Consider the following 24,952-nt stretch of genomic DNA (forward strand, 5'->3'; position numbering starts at 1 on the left):
GCCGCCGGTCCTGGTGTATCGCAAAGTAATGTTGATCTCACCATGCTGCATGGACGACAGAGCTCAAAACGCTATTCGAGCCCATACAATAAACCATGAATCCCGCCCATATCATGCTACAAAAACCTTTATCATCCCAAGTTCGCGCACCGTACATTTGTATATTTCATAGTCGCCTGATTTTCGCATTGCTTTTGATGGACCTTGACCAGTAGACATCGTGCCAATCATGATGAGGGGTTCTATGTGATCAGTTCATCGATTTGTCAGCAGACCTCTTCACGACCTCTATGTGTCGACCTCAAACTGCACGTCATGGCTAGAGGATTGCAGTGGTCTCGATCGCTCACCTTGAATGCTCGGATCAGATCCTCGCGATCGAAAGTAGGCACTTCGAGACCGGTACAATCTTTGGCAATGCATCTTCCTTCTGGGCAGATGACATTGCCTTTAGTAAGCACGTCTTGCGGCTGAGTGCTGTCGGGCAAAGAAAGGAAAGGTGCGCCAATCGTCTGATTCACGAGGATTTCATTGGCGCCTACGCATTCCTTCGATATTTCGTAGTAACACTATCAAATGTGTTCGTTCAATTAGCGCACGTAATTCGGTCGAGTGATGCAGCCAGACGGTGTGAAGACAAATTTCAACGCTATTCACTGTCAAGTTGAAGATGATATCATCATCTTGGGGATCGCGCATGTCGGCCCCTCGATCATAAATGAGCCAAGTGACTGGTTCCTGGAGCCATTCGTCCTGATCAAGTGATTGCAGGTCTGTCGCGTTCCAAGTCCAGGCCAACTCATGCGGACCTAAAAAATCAGAATTGTGATCTCTCTGGAGGATCGAACGGGTGTAGTTTGGGATGGAGTTTTGCACCGATATCTTCGATTGGTAAGGTGCCTTGTTCTCCGCCGTCGTGGATAAGGTAAAGATCGATGAAAAGAACAGTAATGAGGACAATTTGACCATCGCGTCCAGCGCAGAAAGAGGCGTAATGAGAGTTGAGTCTCATAATTAGCTATTTCGACAGCGAGACCACCTAAGTCTACTGTACATGTATTGCCATTGTGTCAGATGTGTCAAGCAGACTTCCAATGCTCTCTACCGGGAAGAAGTTACATCCTACTCCGTATAAGCGTAAGGGTATCGTTGCTCCTTGCGAAGCGATTTGAATGTGTCGGCTTTTCTCTCCCCTTTGATGATCTCCCACAAGGAGTGATCCTCACGTATAAGAAACGAACCACCGCTGGACAGGGATAATGTCAAGCAGAAAGGATGAGCCGAGAATGGAGGTGAAAGACAAAGGATACAACGCTGCAGCAATCGCACATGGAAAGCTCTCATCAGGCGTTTTCGGTGGGTGCCACGATACATATGTACACATCAAAGAGGGATTCCAATCACGGCAGATCTCCTCAATCAAATGACCAGTACATACAGAGTGGACTCATTGTATGTGGCTAGTCTCACGCACATCAAGGTCAATGCCATAAGGCTGAAAGCCTTTGTAGTCATGACTGAACGTCAATCGATATTTGAGAGAGATACAGGACATTCAGCATGGCTCGTCAGTCTGGAGATTGGTGTTGCAGGCAAAATGAATGATTTTGCTCTGATATCTAACAGATACCGATCAGTGAAAATACAGAAACGCTGGCCGCTGATTTTCAGAGCTCTTCAGCTTGTAGTGTGGCCGGTGGGGCGCCTGTCTTTAGAATGTCTGCCTTCGGGAAAATTTGTCGAATCAGACTGATTGAGACTGACCGCCTTCGAAAAGCAGATGGAGTTCCGCACCAGATCTTGCAGAGGGTACTGCGATACCTGAGACACATGTGCAATGTATCTTTATCGGTTGACTCGGTAGACTTCTTTTGTAGTCAACAAAGACAAATAGCAAAACAAGGGAGAGAGTGTGTCAGAAACCGCTGACGAGGTCGACTGAAAAGCAGTGGCGAACATCACAACAAAAATAGCATATTTTGTGTTGCATTGCAGCCACTCTATCGATTTTCTTGTTGCCCCCAACTATCGAACCTTTTAAATCATTCACAAGCAGAAGTCTACAGAAACATGACCGAACAAGGATCTAGCACTGGTGGCGAAGGGACCGCGGCGAGTATGACTCAGCTCGATGTCAAATCCTATATTGAAAGCAATTCGAACAAACCAAATTCAGATGGTGGGCTGATCCAGGGGACAACCGAGGCCGAAAGAAGAGCTTGGAAAGAGTAAGTTTCTCGATCATCTTGATGCCCTGGAAGCATGCTCAAGGTTTGATATGTATGACTGATGTGGCCGATGAACATGATTTTGCCTCTCGCAGGCAACGCTTGTCCCAGGAAGAGCTGTTTGAGTGTCTGACGACGGCTTCCTCTAGACAATCTGATAACCACACCAATAACACCGAGCCTGCACAAACTGGAAAGTAGACTGAATTTGACGGGTTTCAGCTCAGTTTCCTGCGGCATGTGTCGGGCAACGGGGCCAGCGTATTAGTCATGTTTACTCTGTCTCTCCCGTACATAGCAGAGCAGGAAGGAGATTGTTCCGTCAGATTGATCGGTCATTGCAGCATGTTGGCATGCACATCATCTCGGAGGTTCTGCCATTGTCACGCTCGACTTGACGGTGAACAATGACGATTCCGCTGCGGCGCAAGATTTAGCGAGTGGCACAAAATGAGGCGAAGGCGGACCGTGGAGCTCAGCACCGTTCGTCAGGACGGTCAAAGATGCCCTGGCAGTCAATCACAACAAGCGCTTCCCCGCCGTCTGTTCGTTCATAGTCGTGAGCCTCTGCAGATTGCAATGCCTTTCGAGGGTTGAATGGAACCTTACAACATCCACGACAGGATGTCGTGTGCCACGCACTGCGCTCTGCAGTATCTCGTCAAGCTTCCCTAGTACGCTCCCATGTCGTCTCTTGAGCTCGGAGGGAAGGTGGAGCGTTCCTCCCTTTGTTTGTCAAGCCAAACCGAAGGCAAGTCTTCAACAAGGGGAGCTGAGCTCCACAGATCGCCCTCTGCTTCTCTTCTAACGAAGAAATACACATACGGCTGAGAAAGGATCATATGACGTGATAATCCAAATCGAGTCAAGCGAATTTATGACAGGTATATACCCTTCCAGCTGGTTTGGCGAGCGACACCTTCCAAGGTATAAATAGGTCGCCTGAAATATCTTTCTGACCCACCTTGTACAATCACAAGGCCACCATTTACCAGCCAATTCACCTTCGTTTTCTAACAAATACAGACCAAGCGCGATACATCGTAACTCATCATGTCTGAGCAGCAGGACAAGATCACCACCAACGCCGGCTCTCAACAGAAAAGCACCGGGGGTGACTCCACATATGCTGCCTCGTCCACCGCGACCACAGGGACTTCGGGTAGCACTGGACCCGAAAATCTGGTCATCACCGACTTCGGAAGGGGGTTCTTTCAGCAGTGAGTTGGATCTGTTTTCAGATCGGTCAGGGATATTGATACCACACTGTCATGAAAAGTCTAGGAATATCTGAGGAAGACCTGAAGAGAGCTATAATGGAGTCTCACTCTTCGACCACGAATCGTTCTGAGGCCAGAGGTACCCAGAATGGACAATAAGTATCCGTGCGCATGCCGACCCCGTGCACAATCTCGATGTGGTATTCTGAGAGATTGTTGGAAGGAGGATCAACAGGAAGTAAGCCATTGATGCAGGTGGGCACGAAGCGGACCCGGGTAATATCTGATGATCGCATGCATGATGAGTGGTCTCAACGGTGCATATTTCAAGGGCTTTCGACTAAAAAGTCCCCAATCATAGGAAAGAGGTAGGTGAATTGGAGATAAACAGATTTCGTTTGGCGACCGTGACTATGTTTGCCACTTCGAATGTCATATTCAGCTTTGCCACCTGAGGTTTCTCGCTTTTTGCCACCCGAACAGGTCTGACGTCAAGCTCACCGACTTTAACTTTGTACTCGTATAGATTATTCTATCTAGCACAATAACACGAACAACAAGAACGAACAATCACCTATCGGATCGGTATAGCATCAAGACTGTGTATACATACAGTACAGCATAGAAGTCAGGATGATTGCATAGAGCATGACAATAGAATCCGAGTCGAATTTGGACAATTTACCGGACGATGTGCTAGCTCTGATCTTCAGACGACTTGAGTTGAAGGACTTGATCGGCTTGAAATGCGTAGCGAGGGGCATAGCTGAGAGGGTGAGTCTCCTTTATCGACTCTCTTCGTCTTCGAACTACATCGCCATCCTTCACAAATGAGCTAAACGAAGCTTTCTGCGTGACTCTTTAGGTAGATGGTCTCGGTATACCCCTCTACCTATCCCTTCATCGACAATCCCATTGTACTGCTTCACCTCCCATCCATCAATGGGCACCACTAGATATAGTCCGATACAACCATCGGATCAACCGCTCTCTGGCTTCACACACATTGCACGCCCTGCAGATCGTTCCGGAATGGCCTCAGAGCGTCATACCCGCTTTGGAAATCACGGAGGATCAACTCGTTTTAGGCGTCGGATCGAAAATCCTAATTCACCCTCTAGTCCATTCTTCCTCAGGAAAATCCCGCGCAGGATGTGGTAATAGCAGCGGTAGTGGGGGGAAAGTGATAGATAGATCGATAGAATACGTTATAGAGGATAGAACCAAGAAATATCAAGGAGGTAAATCCGATATAGTGGGTATCGTACCTATCTCAAGCATTAAGAACGATTTCATCGTTGCTCAATTCGACGGTACGATCCAGCGAGTCGCCTTACCACAACTTGTTCATGATGATCACAATATCGAGGCCGACAATAGAGATCGGAACACGAGTCAAGCAAATATATCACCTCGAATGAAAGCTAGATACTCGTCCGATTTTAGTCTTGGTCACGGACGCATCTCAACACAAGGACACCGAGAATCGATAAATACCTTAGTGGGCACAGATGACGGCGCAAGATTCATGAGCACAAGCATCTCCGGAAAAGTAGACATCTATTCTACCCACTCACCATGGGTCGAACCGACCTCCTTCCAGCTCAAATCGAGGGCGTGGTCCTCTTTACTTAGTCCTACAAACGCTTTACTGGGTATTCAAGGATCCATCCAACTGTATCCTATTTGTCCTACCGGTGCAGTATTAGAAGACCACAAGCGGAAGCTGATAGGTCCAGAGACACCTTTGTTGTCTTCTCCATATTCCCTGCATCTACCAACTTCCTCAACCTCAATCCCGACCTCATCCTCAACATCAGGTCAAAGTTCGCATAACCCGAATATCCTCTTGAGTGGATGGTACGACTCGCATATCCGTTTACACGACTTACGATCTTCTTCGCCTTTACCAACCACGCAATTCGTCGATCCCTATACGTGGTCCGATAATTCCGCTTATTACTCTACGACGTACATAGGTGAACATCATATAGCAGGGGGAAACTCGAAACACGGTACAGTATCTTTCTTCGATTTACGAAATCCAACATCATCCTTAAACTATTCCAATCCTACCAACGACCAAAATCAAGGTCAAGGTCATAGGGGCAACTCTAGCTCTAATTGGTCATGTTTCTCGCCTGGAGGAAAAGGATCGCCCGTTTATGCGCTCAAAAGCGATAATGGAATTTTGTACGGCACGACTGAAAGGCGTCTATTCTGTCTGACGTTCAACGGACAAGGATCCCACAAGAACGATCTGATCACTTCCAATCTGGAGAACGCAATGAAAGAGTCTTACTATCTGAGGAAGAATAAGAATAAGAATGGGAGATACGTCCCGAATGGATATAAAGGACGAGGAGGCAAATGGACGTGGACTGTCAAATATGATAATGACCATGATGAGCTTGGTGGTATGAGAGAATATAAAGGGGCGAGAGGGTATGAGCATCGGTCTAGGTATATAGACCTCTTCGATTCGTTGGAACCTGTATGATAGACGGATCTAACAGTAGTCGCAGAAGGCATGGTCAAGCGAAGTCGTACTGTATCAGTAAGATATCAATGATGCAGATGCGTAGTTGCGCGGATGAAGTTTATCGGACTTCTTGATTCATTAGCGCTCGGGATGGTTCGAAATGCTGTCACTCGGCGATGAACGAATGTGTGAGGGGATCTGATTGACTCGTAGATTCGTAAAGACCAATCACCAGGATTATGCAAACGATAGTATAAAAGTACAATCATTATCAGATTCAGTTCTTCCAGATCCTCAATTCCCCACAAAATGGAATTAAACAGGTTGAGATTGCGATCAGGTAAAGGTAAGAGTCAACAAAGATCATATCCCCAGATCACCTTCTGTCCTCAACATTCAGCGCCGCCCCCCGCTATTCGCACTATCGCTTCGTTGCATTGCTATTATACTTTGATTCCAGTCTCCTCATTGCTCCTCGTGCTCGTGCCTCGTGCTCGTGCCACTTCAGGCGTAAATGACCATGACGCTACGAAGTCCATGTGACATTACTCGAGTTTTGCGTCGCGTATGCGCTCTGGTCGCTCTCGCCTTCCAATGTCTGCAGAACAGACATGAGGAACCCGTCAGCTGTTGATCAACAAACGCATGGTGATAATGAACAGCGCACCTCTAACAGCTGACTCATGACTTCATCAACCTCTTCCACCTTCGCACCACCACAGCCGGCCGCTATCAACTTCCGGTATTTGGCAATTTGTTCGCTCGTACCGGCCTGTGCACACAAGTCCGTCAGCTTCTCTATGAGCACTTAACGATTTCGAGGGACTGACCTCAGTTTGAGCTTTGACAAATTGATCGACCAGATCATTCCGCTTCTTCCTCTTCTCTTCTATTTCCCACCTTAACCGTTCCTCTTCGGCCTGCACAACTTCATGGCCTCCCACCGGCAATTCATTCAATTCCTTCAGATCTTCGGCGTTCGAATTCTCCTGTCCTTCGCCCGATTTCCACTTCGCCTCCCGTTCCGTCTCTTGCGTCAACCAAGCCTCGAAGCCCTTCTTCATCTGATCTTTTATCTTGCTCTTCAGATTATTCTGCAGCGTGCTAAGCTCGATCTTCTTCTCTTGTAAAGTCAGGGTCTTCTCGTTCAGACCAGCAATCAATTTGTTGGTTTCTGTGATTTCGGTATGTATCGAAGTCAACATCGCTTTAGCTTGAAGTATATCCCTTTCCTTTCCTGACAATTCACTATCAAAGCTTTTCGCCAAGGACTGTATATTCGAGGTTATATCTTGCAAAGCCGTCCCTCCAGTCAATCTAGCAGCTTCGCTCGTATACAGCTGAGGGGCAAACATCGGTTTCTCATTCGAACTCGTCGATCCCTTATTGGCATTATTCGGCGCGTCTCCGTTAACACCTGTGCCATTTCCAGAGAGTTGCCGTGACGAAGATGCACCATTAGGCTGAATAGGACTCGATCTGTATCTCTCATCTTCGATTATATAATCTTCGGCAGACTTGAAATCCCTGTTTTTGATCTTGGGATTTGCTCCGTGATCCAACAGCCATCCAACCAGCCGCCTGCTCCGCGCGCGCGCAGCCATCGATAAAGCAGTATCACCATCTTCATCTTGGAAATTAATGACATCGGCCAATTCTTGCGGATAATCCGATAATCTGCTCAAGATAGTCTCCATGTAATACTTGGCGGCGTGAGTCTTGCCCTTTGTCAGGGCCAGATTCGTGATATGGTGGAACACCGTTCGATTATGCTTATCTATGTTCAGCGTTGATCGATGTAAGAGCTCGTATAGTTCTGGAAATTTCCTCATATCGTAGTTGTTTCCGAACATTACAGCTCGCATCAGAGGCGTTTGTTCCGCGTGGTTTCCCGCAAATATCGATGCGCCGGCCGTCAACAGAAGTTTGACAACCCTGACCCGACCCATTGCGCAAGCCCAGTGCAAGGCGGTGTGACCGTCCTCATCGATATGTACGTTGGGGTCGTAGTCGTGTGGAGGGGCGATGAGAATCTGAGGTATTTGAGAGGTCTCAGATATGAAGTAATTTACCACCATCTCGGTATAAGTCTTTGGCCCTGGAGGCGGGTCATCTGCCTGTTGCTGTTGGTGTAGTTGAGGAGGAAGGTGGCCGCCTGAACCGGAACTGGAAGCTGGCAGAAGACCCATCCCACCGGCGGAGAACCGGGGACTACCCTGTGGAGTGTGTACAGCAGAGTTTCCGCGTATTCGACGTAGTTGAGCATATTGATCTTGGTCTTCATCCATCATCATCGCTGCGTTCCTCTTGCGGGACACCGAGTCGAGCGTTTCCATCTCTGACATTTGGGGTAACAAGCCCATCTGCATTCCCATGGGCAATCCCATCTGTAACCCGTCCACGTCCATCGAAGAATGCTGCAGACTATCATCGCCTTGGGCATCGGATCCAACGGGACTAGGGGTCTGACTTGACGATTCGTCCTCGGGACTAGCCGACGGCGTCTGATCCACTTCGCCAGATCGCATCGATGTGTCCGGGTCCGGGGTTGACCCTTGCATTCGCTTGGTGGTGCGTGAGGCAGCGAGTTGAGCTTGAGCTTGTAGCGCGGCTGCGGACGTCGGCCCGGTCTTGGAAGGTGTACCTTGTTCCTTATTACCTTTCTTCTCCTTCTCTTTCCGTGATTTGGTGGGCGGCGCGACAGAATGTTTGGGTGCGGGTGGCGGAGAGACTGAGGTGGGCACATAATCGATGATGGGGCGCAACAGATCCTCCACGCCATATTGCTTCGCTAATGCTAAGCCTCGTTCAATCGGTATCCAGGTACCTGTGCGTGTTAGAGATCTTTAGCACGGGTTTCGCTACTTGGTGTTGGTAGAGACGTGAATGCACCCACCTTGGTATTTCCCATAACCTCCTTGTACTTTCTCATGTTCACCCTTCTGTACTTCCCTTTCTAGTACCCTCGTACGTTGGGGTTTATCGAAACCTGCCACTTTGAGAATTTGTGTCGCGTTTAAATACGCGTCGGACCGTCTTCGCATTACCGCGACATCTCGACAAAGCATTTCGTACACCGGACTATCCATCATGCATAGAGATACATCATCAGCTTGATCCTATTGTTGATACGAACTGACTCACACTCCACTATGTACAGACAAGGGTATATGCAAGATGTCAGCTGGTATCAAGATTCAAGACGCCACGCCACGGACATGAGGCGATGTCTTGTGAGGAATGACATACCTGTAAGTAGCCTACGCAATATGGAAACCCCCGTCAGTCATTGTAGTCTCAGAACGTCGGGCGAGGGCATTCCATCTGAACTCACCTTGAAGATTGTATTGGGTCCATTCTCGCCCCCTGGCGCTATCACAGTCTTCTTACCCATATTGTAGGCTGACGTCGGACAAAGTGACAGCGGAGATCGAGAAACAAGGTTGTTTTCGCCCCGAATGCGCGAACCTTGTGTTCGGTGGCGGTAGAGAATGAGCGTGGGCTCAAGTGTCTTGGGACTAAACGATGCGATAATCTGACTGTCTGTCAAGCTGGTCAAAGGTAACAGCTATGTATTCGCGTCTGTGTAAAGATGGATGCGTCGCGAGAATGATGAAATGATATTTTGGTGTTACTCGGTAAAAAGACTGGAAATGGGATGAGAGCGCGCGGTGGAGGGCAAAGACATGAGACATGAGAAAATGAAATCCCACTCGCACTTGATGGCGGCGACATCCGACTCCGAAAGGTCAAATGAAGCGATATCTCCGCATTGGATTCCATGTGGCAATCAACGCTCAGCTCATTTCATTTGATCTCATTGCGTTGAAGTGGAGGAAGTTCACAAAATATCACTCGAACACAACAATCACACGCAAATCAAGGATAATGATCAGTATATGACAGCGATAAAAGATGAAGGTGAGTCATGGGTCCTTCGGATCCAAAGGCGAGCATGCTGACGATGACTGATCACTAATAGATCTCAAATACAGCACCTCTTCATCTATCAAACCAAGAAGTCTTGTCCCATTTCCTGTCTCTAAAGGAGGATAACGATCAACTGGCAGAATCGATAAATCACAAGAAAGCAAGAGACAAAGCGTTCGCAAGGGCAAAGTATCCTTTGGAGAAAGATGATTCAGCAGATCAGGACCCGAGCTTGCTTGAACCGATAGCGGGCGAACAAGAAAAGGTGTTGAATGTCGCGGAGAGAAGGGGGTTGAGTGATGAGTTGGTGTGGGTGCAGAACGAGGTGGGTTCAAGGTCGACCTCCCAACAAAATCACTTCGTCACAAGAACTTGTTTGCATGCCTCGTGATGCAATCTCGTTCGTCTGCTTGTTTGTTGAGCTGACTAGCTACACCTCTTTCGCAGGTGATAAAATACCTGTGCCAATCGTATAATCCGACTTCCCGCCAGACCGCAGACGGGGTAGCTAGACTAGCCGACGAATTGCAAGATCACGATCTGACGAAAGCCGAGGTCTTACAGATCGCTAATTTGGCTCCCACTGAGGTCGTAGAGCTTTACGCTGTGAGTCAACTGACACTGTCATCCTGAATATCAAATTCCTTAACAAAACGTAAAATGCAACGTCGCGCTGCGACATCAAGCCGACACTGATCGTTTGTTTGCGTCTCATGTTAACAGATCATCGAAGAACCCGATATGCGATTCCTGCCTGACGCCGCTGAGAAACTCCAAGAAATAGCGACGCAAATCCAATCTACACTCTTGCCTTCTCCACCGGACAACCTTTCTCAATGGACCGGCCGTAGTGCACCAGCTGAAGGACAAGCAGAAGTTTACGAGCATGGGTATGTGGATCAGAACGAGGAAGAGATGCATGCCATGGGCATAGACGAGCAGGAATACATATTCGAAGGTGGACGAGATGGAGAGGGAGGAGTGGATGACGAGAAGGACGAAAGTATGGATTAGCAGCGGAAATGAAAGAGCAGGATTCTGGCAATACTCTAACCCCAATACACACATTCCACTTCGTATCAACAATCATACCGAGCATATATATATACCCTGATGAGACCATACCGTGCCAATCTCCGAATAAAACAAGGCCCGTCAGATCCTCAGTGAGCAAAGCGAGTTGTGCAAGGCGACAAAATATCGTTCCCACGAGCCTAGTCGTCCTTTGGCTTCTGCGACTTCTCAACATCGTTTTCAGTTCCTATACTCCTCGCTATCCGCTGGATACTACCCTTGATGGCATCGCCAGCACCCAGCAGCGTCCTGGTCATACCGCCTTCGCGGAGACTCGATTTCGCAATGCTCGTAGCTGATTCTTTGGGAAAGCTTTGAATATCAGGCGTTGTCCAAGATCTGTCAAGTCCATCGCCCATCAGCCAAGTAAGCGAAATTGGAGGACTGATCGAGCTTTAACACAATAAAAAAAGGAGCGGGCTGAGGACAAAAGGTCAACAGGCAATGACCTGAGGAGACTTTTCAGATCTTTTGAGCCATATCTCGTTATCACATTTCTTCCAGCGGGATTCAACCCTTCTGAGCTATTCGTCTCCGTCATATTGGTCATCCTGGAGAAGACTGTGCCCTGCTCCGGCTGTATATCAGTACCATCTTGGGATGGTTCATTGGCGGTACGTTCATCATAGTTTGGATCGCTATCGTCTTTATCGCCCTTGGTCATGCTGAATACTGTACCGTACCGATTGACTTTGCGTTGATGCTTGTGGCAAATAGCAATGAGAGATAGAACAGAATAGGACTACAGCTGTCGTCGCGTGTGATAGGGGTATGAGGGTATGCAGAGGATTATGCCAGGTCAGTACGTGGCGCCAGAGCGCAGCACTTAAGCATTGCCCGCTCGACAGAGCTCCTGCCTAATGATCCTTTTGCAACTTCTAACAAAGGATGTCAGTCACATCGAAGCGGCTCGACGAGAGTGCCGGTTCTGGGCGATCCTTTTTGGACAAAGCGCTAGAAGGCTACAATCACACGATGTGGGTATGACTCATGACTCAAGATGACAGTAGCTGACTATAATTTACCATTTCGGTGTTGTACAGTAATACATGACTGATCAACTCCCTCACCCACACATTGCAGATTGGGAACAAAACATGAGCGGAACCCAACGTGCTCAACAAGAACACCTCGAAGAGTCCTTGACGAGGCTGCGTAGTCCGGGATACATCGTGGCTGACGGTCCATCTCAACCCATCGACTTCGCAACATATAGTGAAATCTCGATGTTTGTATCCGCTCCGGAGGGGGGGTACGACTGCGGTGGAAGAGAGGACTCTGTGAGTCTGAGATTCATCATCCTCATCGGTCCTAATTCTTCATGGAATGTCTTTAGAGCGCGGTACTGTATATACTGCATTGTTAGAAAAGATTGAGTCTGACGCGCTACAGTAAGTGTTTTTCGGAGCTTATCGTTGAAGTGGGGGTAGGTTTCACATTCCTCAAGACTACAAAATGCGCCAAAGTATCCTCGGTCCAGGCCACACTCACACTATATCTGGGAATGGCACTTGTAGTATTTTCGTCAAGCGCGATTGCGATCGTTCATGGAGCATCATTCGTGAAGACCATCTTCTCGTGCCCCTCGGACAGTACTTCACGTACGACGACCATAAAGATGGAGACAGCTCGTAAGTAGTCATGGTCATGGTCATGGTCAGGTCATGGTCGATCCGTCATTCCTTCGTTCTAATGATACTCGTCCGCATACAGCACAGTATCGCTGAGACACCCATTGGCAATACTGTACTGTAGCCACATCCTATCCCTATCCATCTCTGGAAGTGAAAGGAAATTGAGTCCAGCGATAGGATCTCGCATGATCTACAAAGTCGACTCTAACCTGACTCTGACTCGAGGATATACTGCCGAGCTGAAAAGTGCAAATGCAAATGCAGGTGCAGATACAGATGCAGATGCAGATACGAACGATTGGGAAAATTACCTGGATTTGACCTTGAGAGGATACGCCGGCGATATCTGGCAAACTCGTAATTGGTGGGCACGAACACAACGAGAGCTTTCATCGGCCAATGGAAGGACAAATCTCAATGTCAATGTCAATGTCAATGTCAATGTCAATCGACAAGAAGTGTCATTTGGACAGCTGTCACCGATGAGCGATGTGGAGGACTCAACCAACCCCATCGCTAGGGACTTTGCATATCCTGCGACTATCATTACACAGAGTACGATTGCCCCTGCATCTGCATACTCTCAAGATTTACATGCCGGCGAGAGAGCTGCCATCTCGCGGGACACAAGTGATGAAGTGGCGCAGCCTTCTCGTGGGGAAGGCCCGATTGATAAGAATACGGGATCAGGGGATCGATAGGCTGCGATCGCGTTTTAGTGGCTAGTGTCACCAGTAAGCGGAAGGTTTGCTATTGCCTTCTCAATTTCACCATGGATGGATGGATAGCATGTATGTATGTGATGCATGCAGGCAGAATGATACAGATCGTATGATGCTGTTTGCACATAGAATAGGTATTACTCGAGTCTCTTCTTGAGCCACGCAGACCATGTATGGAATATCCTGCAATCGACTTACAGGCACTTTCGCATTGTGACCGAAAATATAGCACATTTTACGCCTCTTCCTGCGTGTCATAGCTGTACAGAGCTGTACTGTACTCCCGCCCAACGTAGGTCGAAGATACCCGTAACTTTCACATGATCACACACCCGTCCTCCTCCACAGGTTTACTTTGGAATCCCATCTCTGCAAAAGTCGCAGCCTCCTTTTTTGGCGGTCTGTTCCCATCTTTACCTTCTTCAGGTAATGGCAGATCACTCAGTGAGGTACTGGTCGTACTGACGGATACTCCGGAAGGTTTTCGTCCATTCTCATCTGGTCTATATCCTTGTTGTCTTCTAGCATTATTGTCAGGGTACGTCTGATTCTGATTGAAAGACTGGTGTGGTATAGGCGGTCTACTGGGGAACGAATTCGATGAAGGTATTGGATTACCGTAATAATCATTCACGTTAGGCGACATGATCTCGCCAACGCCCACGCCGGCTTGGACTCTCGGTGACATCGGCGAGGGCGAAGCAGAGGGGACCGGCATAGCCATAGGCATAGGGACTGGGACTGGTCTTTGACTCGGAGTAGGTCTTCGCTGTTCCCATTCTTGCGGTCTGGGAGAAGTGAAAGCTTGTGGCATTTGCAAGGTCGCTTGGGGCGGAGGTGGTGGGTTTTGCCCATGTCGACGATTCGGCCTTGAGATCGATTGTCTATCTGATCTGATCTTAGCTTGAGTCCGACGGCGGACTAATGTATCATTCAAGCGCGTCTCATGCTCAGCCATGGATATCGATGTCGGGACTGGCGCTGAAAGAGCAGATAATCGTATAGGAGCATCGGCGTTGCCTAGGTTGGCAGCTTTTTTATACCATTTCTTCGCTTGGTCCAGGTCCTTCCTACCGCCTACGCCCAGCCTACGCGCAGTGTAGCTCTTCAAATCAGCCGCTGCAGTCCAGCGAGATGGGCTGAAGAGTTCAGATAGGAATTCGCTGCTCACTCGTAATAATAGCCTAGAGCAAAACATCCGTTCGGATGACCCTTTCGAGCTGCCTTCTCCGCAAACGTCCTTGCCAGACTTTCATTTTTGGGGAAATTCCCTTCGGCTCCGCACAAGAACCATTTACTCAGCGCCATGTCGGCTTCTTTCTCCCCATTCTTGCTTGCGTAGGTGTACCAATTCACACTGACCAACGGATCATACGCCGTTCCTAAGGCAGCGTGCTCGTACAAGAATCCAGCTTTGTACTGCGCAGGCGGATAGGAGAAGTATGCGGCTCGTTCGATGGCGTCCCGAGCTAAGTTCCACTGATTGTACAAGGCTTCCGTCGGTGTCGCCGTCGGGGGTATGACCAGGCTCGCGGGTATATCAGTAGGTACGGACAGCTCGCCTGCGAGTAGCATACCGTACACGTAAGATGGTTGAGGGAAGTCTATGGTTGATATGTCAGATGCTTGACGAAGTAGTGAGAGAGCGGTCGCAGGATTTGCAGGCAGGTTCAGTTGACCTAGCAGATGTGCCATACCCATCCGCTGTACCGCTCAATGTCAGCGAATATCCAAGTATCTCTCAAATGCACTGTGCAATCACCGTTGACTGCGAGAACTCACATAGGTGCATTCGCAATCGCCTCTTTTGATGCCCCTCTCATAACATCCTTTCGCGCGTTTGATATCGTTCACTCCCTCGTAGTCCATACCTAGCCTGTACCAACCTCTGATCTCGCCACCTCTCGCGGCACTCTCGAAATCCTTGAACGCCTGACGGTTGTTCTTTGGCAAGGTGTCTTGGCATAGTCCCGATGATTGCAATTTGGCTTTGAGATACAGAGCTAAAGCCGAAGCCTTCTGATTCGGCGATGTTGAGACTACTATAATGATAGAGACAGCATTATCCACCATATCCTTCAAAGCTGGAGAAAGCTTGTTGATATTCGGGACAGCCGCATCTGGATGAGTGAAATCAGTTGGAGGTCCTCCACCACCTGGCGAGAGCTGTTTATCCACTAAGCGTAATACGTCTTGTGCCCAGGATATCTGATCTATGTCTTCGGCGGTATCCAAGGTCGTTGCTGCATTTTGCAAAGTCTCTAGTGTCGGGAAAGTGACGACACGAGGAGGCTCGGTAGCGGATGAGGCTGATGATAAAGACGAAGAAGACGATGACGGAAATGCCTGATGCTGCATTTGTGGAGATGTATCGATAGCTAGCGAAGAAAAGCTTGAAGCTAGAGAAGGGGTATGACTGCGTAGTGGGACGAAAGGCTGAGTACCTGTATGACCTTGACCGAAATCAGAGGCGGCGGAATTCGCGTATTGCTGGGTTGGAAAAGGTGTTTCCGCAGGGGTTGGAGGCGGATAGACAGGGGTATTTGAGTCTTGGTACTGAGCCTATGGAGATTAGATCAATATCAGTCAACTGCCAATGAGTCTTCGCAATCAGGTAGACGAAGGAAGCATGACGAGCATGGAAATCGCCCATATATAGGCGAGCCGGCTGGATCGTGAATCCACGTGCAAGTCGATTCAGTTGTAAGACAATGTAGAACTCACATTCCCATAATACCCTCCAGCACTGTTAGTATTTTCAGATACTTCGCTAAGAGAAGAAGATCTTGGGGGCAGTACTTCTGGCGGTGACACTAGAGATACCGGTTGGGGTTGATGTAAGGGCTGCGGAGTAAGAGACGAGTATCGTTGAGGTATAGTATCAGAAGGCGGAGGTGGATATGGCGGATTATAGGTAGGCTGATCATCGTATTTCTGTCCAGGGAAGGGCGCTATATATGCTGAGGATGGTCGGGGCGGGGGCGGGGGTTGCACAAATTCAGAGGAAGACGGTTGATAGACAGTGAAATATGGTCGTTGAGGGGGTGGAGGAGCTGCTTGAGGGGGCGAGGAATACATCGATGGCCGATTTGGGAACAAACTATTATCGTTGTAGTACGCCATCGTGCTTCGTTTCGCTCGTATAGAAGCGGGGCCGCACCATTCGAATGTGACTTATCAGCCAACTTCAGCTTCGCGGGAATGACTGAGGCTAATCGAGACTTGGTCAAACGGGTCTTTTTCAATAGTAGGACCTGGGTGAAGGCAGATGGGGATTGTGATCACCTCGCAGCTGTCAATCTTTTTTAGATCATCGCCGAGATAGGAGACAAAGCGATGCGTCATCTTGACACTGGTATTGATGCATCAACTTGTCCGCCCTGCGATCTCGACTAGTTCCTTTGATCTGACCTCGTTTCATAGGCGCATTGACACCATCAAAATATACAAACACGCATGGACCTCCTCCACCGACTGAAACCCTGAGCTAATGGGGTACAAGGATAAGGATTCAACCCAAACTGCGGAACTCCGAAGCTCAACACCGATGCACGATACATCCAGCAGACCACCGCCGGTATCTGTAGCAACCACGAAGCTGGCTATCGTCAACATCCCGTCTTCGTCTTAAGTACAAAAGCCCGCCATTTCGGCTTCTACCATCTCCACTGTATTCAGCAGACGAGTCCGGCGGGTTGGTGCCGGTAGTGCAGTAGCGATCAATATATAAATTCCCGTCATTCATCAATCATTCCACTTGCCCAAGCGCTATATCACGATCAATTTCAATAGACATCTCTACCACCGTGTCATCTCCGTCTGATTGTTTCGAGGACATGTAGTTTTACTGACTGAATGTAGATATACCTCGGGCTGACCGTGTATGCAAGATCTCTCATCTCTCGACTCGCAATTCCCATATCCTTCCCTCGAAGATCGTCTAGGCTAATCTTTCCACTGAACATGAAGGTACTGTATCACTCCGATAGCCCGAGCTCAAGCGGAGGCAGGAACTACGCCGCCTGTCACTCATGTGTATGACATAACATATGAAAAGACGAGCTCCTTTCAATGCACCTCTTTTGTCCACCTGTTACTCACACTCAGAGTGGCAAGACATCGAGTGCTGTGGTATGTAGTGTTCGGTAAGCTATAAAAGATGCCTGCATCCCCCTCCTCGATCTTTTTGTTCTTCTTACTCTTCTTCTTCTTGCTCTTCTCTACTTCACACCACTCGACCTCATTCAAGCCTCCTCACCCTCATTTTCTTTTTGCCCTCCACGTGCAACGTGCACTAACCAACAGTCCACCTTCCACTCTCATATCATACACTATGGCTTCTTCCACAGACTATCATCAGACTTCCTCAGCGACATCTGACAACGCTCAAAGCGCGGCTCCAGCCTCTTCCACTAGCCTTGAAAGTACCGCTGCTGCCCATTCGGCAGAACCAGGTTCTCGTCCCCGGCCTCCCTCTCCTGAGCTCGTGGCTAGATGTACCCGAATTGCATATGTGAGCGAGGCATGGAAAAATGGAAAACGAAAATGAGAACGAGAACGAAATTCGCTGATGCTGATCACTGGTGCAGGCCGCCCGATGGAGCGCCTGATTACAGTGTTGCTGTATACTGTATCCGTAAGTGGTCGTTCATTGTCTTGTTGTCGATCGAGGGGCAAACAAACCAAACCAAATCGATTCGATGAGCCATCGGCGCCATCTGGTAACATGCAATACAACTATCTGATGACAGACTAATCTGACCATACTGCCATTTATTGCTCAGCAATTTTTCAGCTCATGGTTGTGAGACACAACGAGACTTCCATACATGTCCCTGTTGCAGACAGAATCGGTGGTCTGCGTATCACAGTTGGACCGTGGCCACTGTTCAGGACAAGAGCCAAGGTCGATAATTGATGCATTGCTGCAGTTCGTGGTGATGCTTCTGTAGCCCTCAACCCATGTAGACTACCCTATGAAAGAGTTCACTGCGGTAAAGAGGTATGCACGGTATGCGAAGGGAAACGAATGTGGGTCGGCTTCATCGAGCCTAAACGACCGCACAATCTATGTCCAACAGCTGGGGTCGTATACGTACTCGAGTATAGCCGTGGGAACCGTGCTCGGCGTTCCGGTTCCGGCAGCGAAAGGATGCAATGTAAAGCATTGTTATATGCGAAATGCGAAATGCGAAATGATACTGCATACTGTATACATGCTACATTGATAGTGATGTTCCAACACAGGTCGAACAGCCATTCTCGATTTTACACTAAATGAAAGGATGACGAAGATGGATTGCGATGAAATAATGATTAAATGCCAAATTGCAGATGATGCAAACGAAACGGTGCCGATTAGATGATTAGGCTACCAATAGAATGGGGATATACAGACCAAAAAAATCGATAATATTACAGTGGATGATCTATATTGGATGAACTCGAGATGTATTTGTAGGGGTGATAAATCGATTAATGGTTCGAGTATCTTGGTTGGATGACTGGACCGAAAGATGAGCGGTAGAAGCGTAATGTGGTTGAAACTTTCGAATTACAATTCGGGTTACCCCGAAAATTCCCCTCTGGAAACCACGACTTCAGGAGTTGACATTCTTCTTCCCTCATTCCATTCTGTCAGACTCCTGGCCCACGAACTCGAGGTTACTCGGCCTTTCGGTATTTGATCAGCCAATTTAGCCTTGTAGACCGTCCGTATCGCTTTAGCAGCCGGCGAATCAGGATGAGCCTGAGGCAGTCCCTGATTTTGCTGTAAATTTTGAGACGCTTGAGCCTGGAACTCTCTCTCTTTCTCTTTCTCAATTAAGGATGTCGGAGTGGGTGGAGTAGTAGGTACCGAGTTTGAGGAATCGTCCGTCAAGCTCAAATTCGAGATTAAGGAGGTAGGCAAGAGTAACGGGAAGAGAGTTTTGAATCGATCGTCATGTGAAGCCCCCTCGATCAAAGGTTGAATCATTTGCTTGACAGATTCCGCTTGTTGTTCTTCAGCTGAAGAGGAGGGAGGGGATGGTGGTGTAGTGAGGGTATCAAGTCGACGTTGCCATACATCTCGATTATCCGCACACGAGTCCGCGTAGACTTGCAGTTCGGGTAAGGCCTCTGAGACGGCTTCGAAGAGCGGGAGCGTGAAAAGGTCGATGAATCCGATTTGACCTTTGGCTTGTAAAGCAGCGTCTGCCGAGGCGACGACTGATACAGGCAAATCGAGATCCGATTCCAACGATGCTTGTTTAGCCCATTCTTCAAGTAAGACAGATGACCAATGTTGAGATACGTCGATAGGTCGCGTCTGCCGGATCACCATGCGAAAATTAGCAAGAGACAAATGAATGATTTGATAATCGTGCTGACACACTCACAGGGTTACTGATATCGGCACATTTGATCAGAGCTTGGCAAATCATGACCCGATCATATTCGTCCTCTCCGACTTCGCCTTCTCGTAGTCCCTCGTCGAAATCTTTCAGGCGTTGGATCCAAGCGAAATGCAGGCTCATGTCGGTAGCTAGAACAGTCGAGTACAACACCCTTCTGAAGCCTTTCTGGTCAAGTCGATGAATAGCAGAGAGTTGAGGACCTTCGATGAGGAAGCCGAAACCGTGTTTTCGGAGAAGTTGAACGATGAGCATGCAGTGCATGTTCTCTAGCACTGACTTGTCATCGTACACCTGTGAAAGCGGGACTCTGGCGTTTTTCTATGTAAGACCGAACGAATGTCAGTGATCGTGCATTTTCCCTTGATACCCTGCCAGCAAAACATTGACTGACCATGAAAGCATTGCTCAAGCCGGGATGGCCGACATCGTGACCCATAGCAGCGATCAGGACACCCAGGACGTCTTGAGGTCGCATAACTTCTCTAGCCCGTCTCGTTCCTACGCTGATCTCTCGATCAGATGGATCGGTCCGTCGCCATGCCGGTTTCTCCGGCGTCCAGTCTCGCATGTACGAGAAGGGGGGTGCGACACCGATCTGAGCAAGGAACATGTACGTCGCTTGAAGGACATCGATAGCGTGAACGTAGTTGTGGTAAGGGTTAGGTGCGTGATAAATCGCTCGGATAGCGAAAAGAAGTCGATTCATTTGATCTGAAGTATCTGCAAGTGAGCGATCTGTCTTGAGACCACACTTTCATCGTAAAGAGCCCATGCTCACCTCGCTGTATATTCAGTTCCTGTATGCCTTCAGAGCTCAGGATACTTTCAAACATCAAGCAAGCTACTCTGAACAAATCGCCTTCAGGTAAATTGTGTGGCTTGAAGTTCCAGGTCGACAGATCATGCACGAGTCTTTCTCGATGTTCTTGAGTCAATGGAGCAGAAAGGCTAAAAGGGAAACATGGATGGTTCAGCTTGATTTTGGGCCGATCTGACCTTGAAGTGTCGAACGAAAGACTACTACTCACGCTTCATAGTCGCTCATTTGGACTTCAATGGTAGTCATCGAATGGCAGAACATTGCGCTTAGCAGTTCAGCCAGCTCGGAACCTTCTCCCTCGCTATCACTGTCAACAGAGTTTACAGCTACGTTGGTAGCGTTGGTAGAAGATTTGAGCGATTCTCCAGCGTTTGCCTTGGTAGGTGTTATCGCAGGAAAAGAATAACCTTCCTTGATTTGCGATAAAGTGGTACCGATCGGTCGGTTCGAATTCTCTTCATATGCGAGACTCGCTCGTTTCAATGCTAATGACAGTCCTCCGATATCTACACTTCTTCTTCGTGGATTGCACTCCGCGGGATAAGTATGTAGCTCGAATGGTTGTGGCAAGGAAAAATCGAGTGGTAGAGGAGGGAACGTCGATTTGGGCGTTGCAGGGGGTGGTGATAAAGTACCATTAGTATTGGTTGAAACCGAGCCTTTCCTCGTAGATCCCGAGATAGATGTCCTCTTAACAGGCTCAACCGTCCAGCTTCCGCTAGAAGATTTTCGGTGTGTTCCAGGTGTCCCTGACACAGCCGCTCCTAGGACTCTCTCGCCTTCGTGTTCAGCTCCCATGTCGAGTGCGGTCGGTGGTAGTATGACGGTGGTCTCCTCGCTCAGGGGTGTGCCCAATGGCGATCTCGATGTGGACAGGGGCGAGGGAGAGCGGCCTAGCGAAGGAGACGAAGCAGTCGCAAGTGGTTTGCCTTCTTTGTAGGCATTGACAATCCTCATGACTAATTCGGCTGTGTCAAGCTCGTAAGGCGGTTTGAGCACTCCGGCAGCTCCTGCACTCAGACAGGCGTTGATCGTTGTCTGCGAAAGCGCGGGGTTTGCAGAGTAAGCGATGATGATAGGTTGGACTCGAACTGATGCAGGGTTAGACAAGCTCGTTGTACTTGAAGTGGCTGATCCAGACGTAGGATGAGCGGATTTATCCTGCATGTTGTTGATTGATTGTATCTGAGCCAATGCTCCCGGTAGCCATTCTTCTTCCGATCTTTTCGCCCGATCTAGCAGATCTTGTTGGAAACAGACTGCTGTTGGTGTCGTACCTTGTTGAAGCAATAACGATAATGATGGGAAAGCTGGTGAATCGCTGAGAGGGACAAGTACTACCTGTGTCAAGGGCTCGGTTGAATCGTTTGGGCGGACTATCGATGGTGCTTGGAAGGAGGACTGATGAGAAGGGTCGAGGACTTGAGGGAGGTGGGAGGCGTGTCGGATAACAGTGACTGGTTAAAAGAAGGAAGAGAACTCGTTAGTCATCGGTCAGGGCGGAGATGTGGGTGCAGACACAGTGGAAAAGGTCAAGGCAGATGAAGAGATCATGTCGGCAAGCTGCACAGGTATAACGAAAGGAACACGGTGAGAAGAGGTTGGACAGTGGGACGACGTTAAGGAAAATTGTGACTTTTCGGGAGAGATGTGAAGGAAGATATCACGAAGATGGAAATTTCGCCTCTCGAAAGGGTTACTGACAGCAAGGGAGAATAATGTATGGAAATCACGCTAAAAGGCGATCTTCTGAGGGACACTTCCGAAAAATAAAGCCAGACGTGTCCTTTGAAGATGTACCGCATTGATCGTCACCCAGGTCGTGTCGCCGGCGGACCAAGTGGGGGAAAATGACAAGATCATCCAACATCCAGGGCCATCACCAACACCAACACGACCCACACACCATCAGGAACGGCGTTTGAACAAGATCGCTTTGATCGCTCTGTCGAAACTTTCTCAGACGATCCAAGATGGGGTGCCTGATCCTCCCGCTTTGATCAACCTTCCTTTGGACTATCCATGAACGCCGAGTCTGTCCATCTCGCTAAACGAGAGATCCTTTCATCACAGTCAAACCACCTTCTCGACCCAGTAGGACCGAACAAGCCCAGATCGGCAAGAATAACGCATATATGATGGGAGTTGAAAAGAACAGCACGGGAAGAGATCCTGGGATATATGCTCGACTCACCTTCCATACCACTTCCTCGTAATGTACCAATAACGTCGTCGGCTTCCCAGCCAGGTCTCGTTCTGTTTGAATGTGACACGCCGCCCAAACCAGGTGGTACAGCCAAACTTGCTCTTCCACCTGGGATACCCATTAAAGCCGGCGAGATCGAACTTGCAATTCCATTAGCTGTACTTGCAGTGTTAGGCCTTCGTCTGGATAACCTCGATGTCCCGGTGCCCGTTGATCGTCTTGCACCAAACGCAGGAACACTGGTGGGTACGGGTGAAGTCTGGGTGGAGGAAGTTGCAGAGCCTGGTTGAGGGGATCGCGGTATAGGCGACGATCCAGAACCTATTCCGAAAGAGGGTACTGTGTTTCGTTGTTCCGATGAGGTGGAAGGCGTCATTTGGTAAGAAGGGGGAGCAGGTGAAGAATGGGGTGACAAACTTTCCAAATCCAACGTTGGTAGCATAGTCGCACCAGCTCCCAATCCAGGTGCTAAGCTTAGGCGCCGGCTCGTCATCACACTGCTGCTGTTACTGCCCTCATCCGCATTTCTGGATGCAGTATCACTGGATGCCGGAGAAGAAGGGGTAGTGACGGCCTCTCGAGCTTTTATACTCTGCAGCGAGGGTACCGTTGAGCTCGATTTCCTGGTTCCCAGTCCGGAAGGTCGGAAAGGAGGTGAAGGTAGTTGATGCAAATGGGCCGCTGAGGGGAGGAGGACGAGCAAATTGAGGGATGGGTAAGGATTATGAGTGGTCGAGGCATTAGAGCTCATGTTGGGCAAGAAGGTAGTGACGAATCTGCGAAGATCCGCTGCACTCCTCTTCCTTCTGGGTGATCCAGGTGTCTTCTCCGTCGGTCTGGGTGGAAACAAGTGAGCGAGCATCGGCATGGTGAAAAGATCGGTTTGTTGCGTCAATTGCGAGGTCGAATTAGGATTGACACAGAGGGGGGAGAATATGGTAGGGAGTATCCAGAGAGAGTGTATGTGAATAGCGATGTTTTCGGGAAGAGGTTGTTCATCCGTACACGGAATGGACAATGCGAGGAAGGAAGTGACTTGTCAATCGATCAATCCTGTATATTCGGAATGAAAAGAAGAGACAATATAAAATCAAAGCTTGGAGGTAGTCTAGCAAGGTTAAAGCCTTCAATCGAACTTACAAGTGTAGATGAACAGATGAACACCGATCTTTTGCTAATTAAGGAGTATCCTGCCTTCTTGAGAATTCTTTGACTGCGCCTGAGGGACTAGGTCGGACGAAGATCAAGCCAATCCGATCTAAAACGGGTGATTTACCTATTTCTTGTCGGAATAAGTGCAGTAAGCGAGTGAGTTGGTTGGTGTCGTACGCGATTTGTTCTCGTTTCTAACGTAGCAACTCGACCGGCGATGGTGACCTAATTTCACCCAATCAAGGGTCTCTTTCAGGTCTAAGCTGATGTGCAAGAGATACTACTACTATTGGTATTGTCGATCTTTGCTCTTGACCTGATGTGACCCGAAAGAATAACGACGATGTGCAAAGCTTCGATTTATTGCTGTTTACGGTGCTAAGCGGATGGAGACGATGTTGTAATTATGAGAAAAGTAGGTGTGGTGTTGTCGTATATCAGAGCTGTAACCATAAATTTGGGAGTGTGACTGAGACACGAGTTATGTAAACATGTAGATTTGAGCCTGTCGCTCGGGTTAGAGGATAGATTGTCCGGGATAATTGAAAGAGTAAGGTGGCATCAATCTTGGAGGAAAAAAAAAGTAGCTATGTAGACTGTGATGGTCCAGGGGAGGGATCAGAAGGATCACAAAGGGGGTCCTCAGGGTATGGTGATGATGATGATGCTGATCAAATAGGGTAATCGGAGTACATCTTAAAATGGCGCTTCAGGATGATGCCGTACCAAAAAATGTCTTCTTTCTGAAAGAAGCAAAAATCGAAGAGGAGGAATTACAGGAACGGAATCTAACAGAACGTGATCTGCAAATACGATGCATTTCAATTATTTTAGCGCACAAACCCGATCATCCTTGCCGATCTTTTCGGTGCTTGTACGCAGGCTTGCTTCGTTAAAGAGATCTGCACAGCAAACCAAGAAGAGCGACATGCATTATCTGGTGAGAAAGCAAATCGCAATCACAGGAGAGAGGAAGAGGCGACTGCCAGATCATCGATATGTATAAAAATTGCAATACGGGATGTGCACGGTGTGCATGTATAGCATTTCAACATCGGTATCCTAAACCCCTCGTTCTCCTCCTCC

At 48.5% G+C, this 24,952-nt stretch overlaps 11 protein-coding genes across 11 annotated transcripts; 6 read left to right on the forward strand and 5 right to left on the reverse strand.

Moving 5' to 3' along the window:
- Nucleotides 1–227: 227 nt before the first annotated feature.
- On the reverse strand, nucleotides 228–969 carry I303_103970 (uncharacterized protein; the record flags this gene model as incomplete). The annotated part of the gene is made up of 3 exons (XM_018407299.1): nucleotides 228–242; nucleotides 351–569; nucleotides 658–969. 3 exons carry the CDS (start codon nucleotides 967–969, stop codon nucleotides 228–230), a joined length of 546 nt encoding a protein of 181 aa, XP_018264107.1.
- Nucleotides 970–2,070: 1,101 nt separating this feature from the next.
- On the forward strand, nucleotides 2,071–2,429 carry I303_103971 (uncharacterized protein; the record flags this gene model as incomplete). Its single annotated transcript, XM_018407300.1, has 2 exons — nucleotides 2,071–2,228; nucleotides 2,324–2,429. The coding sequence occupies 2 exons, from the start codon at nucleotides 2,071–2,073 to the stop codon at nucleotides 2,427–2,429; spliced, it is 264 nt and encodes an 87-aa protein (XP_018264108.1).
- An 852-nt stretch (nucleotides 2,430–3,281) lies between these two features.
- Nucleotides 3,282–3,607, forward strand: I303_103972 (uncharacterized protein; the record flags this gene model as incomplete). Its single annotated transcript, XM_018407301.1, has 2 exons — nucleotides 3,282–3,448; nucleotides 3,508–3,607. The coding sequence occupies 2 exons, from the start codon at nucleotides 3,282–3,284 to the stop codon at nucleotides 3,605–3,607; spliced, it is 267 nt and encodes an 88-aa protein (XP_018264109.1).
- Nucleotides 3,608–4,096: 489 nt separating this feature from the next.
- Nucleotides 4,097–5,948, forward strand: I303_103973 (uncharacterized protein; the record flags this gene model as incomplete). Its single annotated transcript, XM_018407302.1, has 2 exons — nucleotides 4,097–4,222; nucleotides 4,314–5,948. The coding sequence occupies 2 exons, from the start codon at nucleotides 4,097–4,099 to the stop codon at nucleotides 5,946–5,948; spliced, it is 1,761 nt and encodes a 586-aa protein (XP_018264110.1).
- A 508-nt stretch (nucleotides 5,949–6,456) lies between these two features.
- Nucleotides 6,457–9,324, reverse strand: I303_103974 (uncharacterized protein; the record flags this gene model as incomplete). The annotated part of the gene is made up of 6 exons (XM_065968885.1): nucleotides 6,457–6,528; nucleotides 6,598–6,702; nucleotides 6,761–8,757; nucleotides 8,827–9,011; nucleotides 9,180–9,190; nucleotides 9,265–9,324. 6 exons carry the CDS (start codon nucleotides 9,322–9,324, stop codon nucleotides 6,457–6,459), a joined length of 2,430 nt encoding a protein of 809 aa, XP_065824957.1.
- A 521-nt stretch (nucleotides 9,325–9,845) lies between these two features.
- Nucleotides 9,846–10,874, forward strand: I303_103975 (uncharacterized protein; the record flags this gene model as incomplete). Its single annotated transcript, XM_018407304.1, has 4 exons — nucleotides 9,846–9,851; nucleotides 9,913–10,185; nucleotides 10,308–10,466; nucleotides 10,584–10,874. The coding sequence occupies 4 exons, from the start codon at nucleotides 9,846–9,848 to the stop codon at nucleotides 10,872–10,874; spliced, it is 729 nt and encodes a 242-aa protein (XP_018264112.1).
- A 200-nt stretch (nucleotides 10,875–11,074) lies between these two features.
- On the reverse strand, nucleotides 11,075–11,598 carry I303_103976 (uncharacterized protein; the record flags this gene model as incomplete). Its single annotated transcript, XM_018407305.1, has 2 exons — nucleotides 11,075–11,273; nucleotides 11,384–11,598. 2 exons carry the CDS (start codon nucleotides 11,596–11,598, stop codon nucleotides 11,075–11,077), a joined length of 414 nt encoding a protein of 137 aa, XP_018264113.1.
- A 791-nt stretch (nucleotides 11,599–12,389) lies between these two features.
- Nucleotides 12,390–13,269, forward strand: I303_103977 (uncharacterized protein; the record flags this gene model as incomplete). Its single annotated transcript, XM_018407306.1, has 2 exons — nucleotides 12,390–12,565; nucleotides 12,690–13,269. The coding sequence occupies 2 exons, from the start codon at nucleotides 12,390–12,392 to the stop codon at nucleotides 13,267–13,269; spliced, it is 756 nt and encodes a 251-aa protein (XP_018264114.1).
- Nucleotides 13,270–13,606: 337 nt separating this feature from the next.
- Nucleotides 13,607–16,413, reverse strand: I303_103978 (uncharacterized protein; the record flags this gene model as incomplete). Its single annotated transcript, XM_018407307.1, has 4 exons — nucleotides 13,607–14,378; nucleotides 14,462–14,994; nucleotides 15,073–15,852; nucleotides 16,015–16,413. 4 exons carry the CDS (start codon nucleotides 16,411–16,413, stop codon nucleotides 13,607–13,609), a joined length of 2,484 nt encoding a protein of 827 aa, XP_018264115.1.
- Nucleotides 16,414–17,623: 1,210 nt separating this feature from the next.
- I303_103979 (uncharacterized protein) lies at nucleotides 17,624–17,900 on the forward strand (the record flags this gene model as incomplete). The annotated part of the gene is made up of 2 exons (XM_018407308.1): nucleotides 17,624–17,803; nucleotides 17,880–17,900. The coding sequence occupies 2 exons, from the start codon at nucleotides 17,624–17,626 to the stop codon at nucleotides 17,898–17,900; spliced, it is 201 nt and encodes a 66-aa protein (XP_018264116.1).
- Nucleotides 17,901–18,856: 956 nt separating this feature from the next.
- I303_103980 (uncharacterized protein) lies at nucleotides 18,857–23,582 on the reverse strand (the record flags this gene model as incomplete). Its single annotated transcript, XM_065968886.1, has 6 exons — nucleotides 18,857–19,600; nucleotides 19,671–20,006; nucleotides 20,080–20,408; nucleotides 20,467–20,636; nucleotides 20,717–21,965; nucleotides 22,703–23,582. The coding sequence occupies 6 exons, from the start codon at nucleotides 23,580–23,582 to the stop codon at nucleotides 18,857–18,859; spliced, it is 3,708 nt and encodes a 1,235-aa protein (XP_065824958.1).
- Nucleotides 23,583–24,952: the final 1,370 nt, after the last annotated feature.

The sequence above is a fragment of the Kwoniella dejecticola genome, chromosome 4, assembly GCF_000512565.2.
Source record: "Kwoniella dejecticola CBS 10117 chromosome 4, complete sequence".
Taxonomy (NCBI): domain Eukaryota; kingdom Fungi; phylum Basidiomycota; class Tremellomycetes; order Tremellales; family Cryptococcaceae; genus Kwoniella; species Kwoniella dejecticola.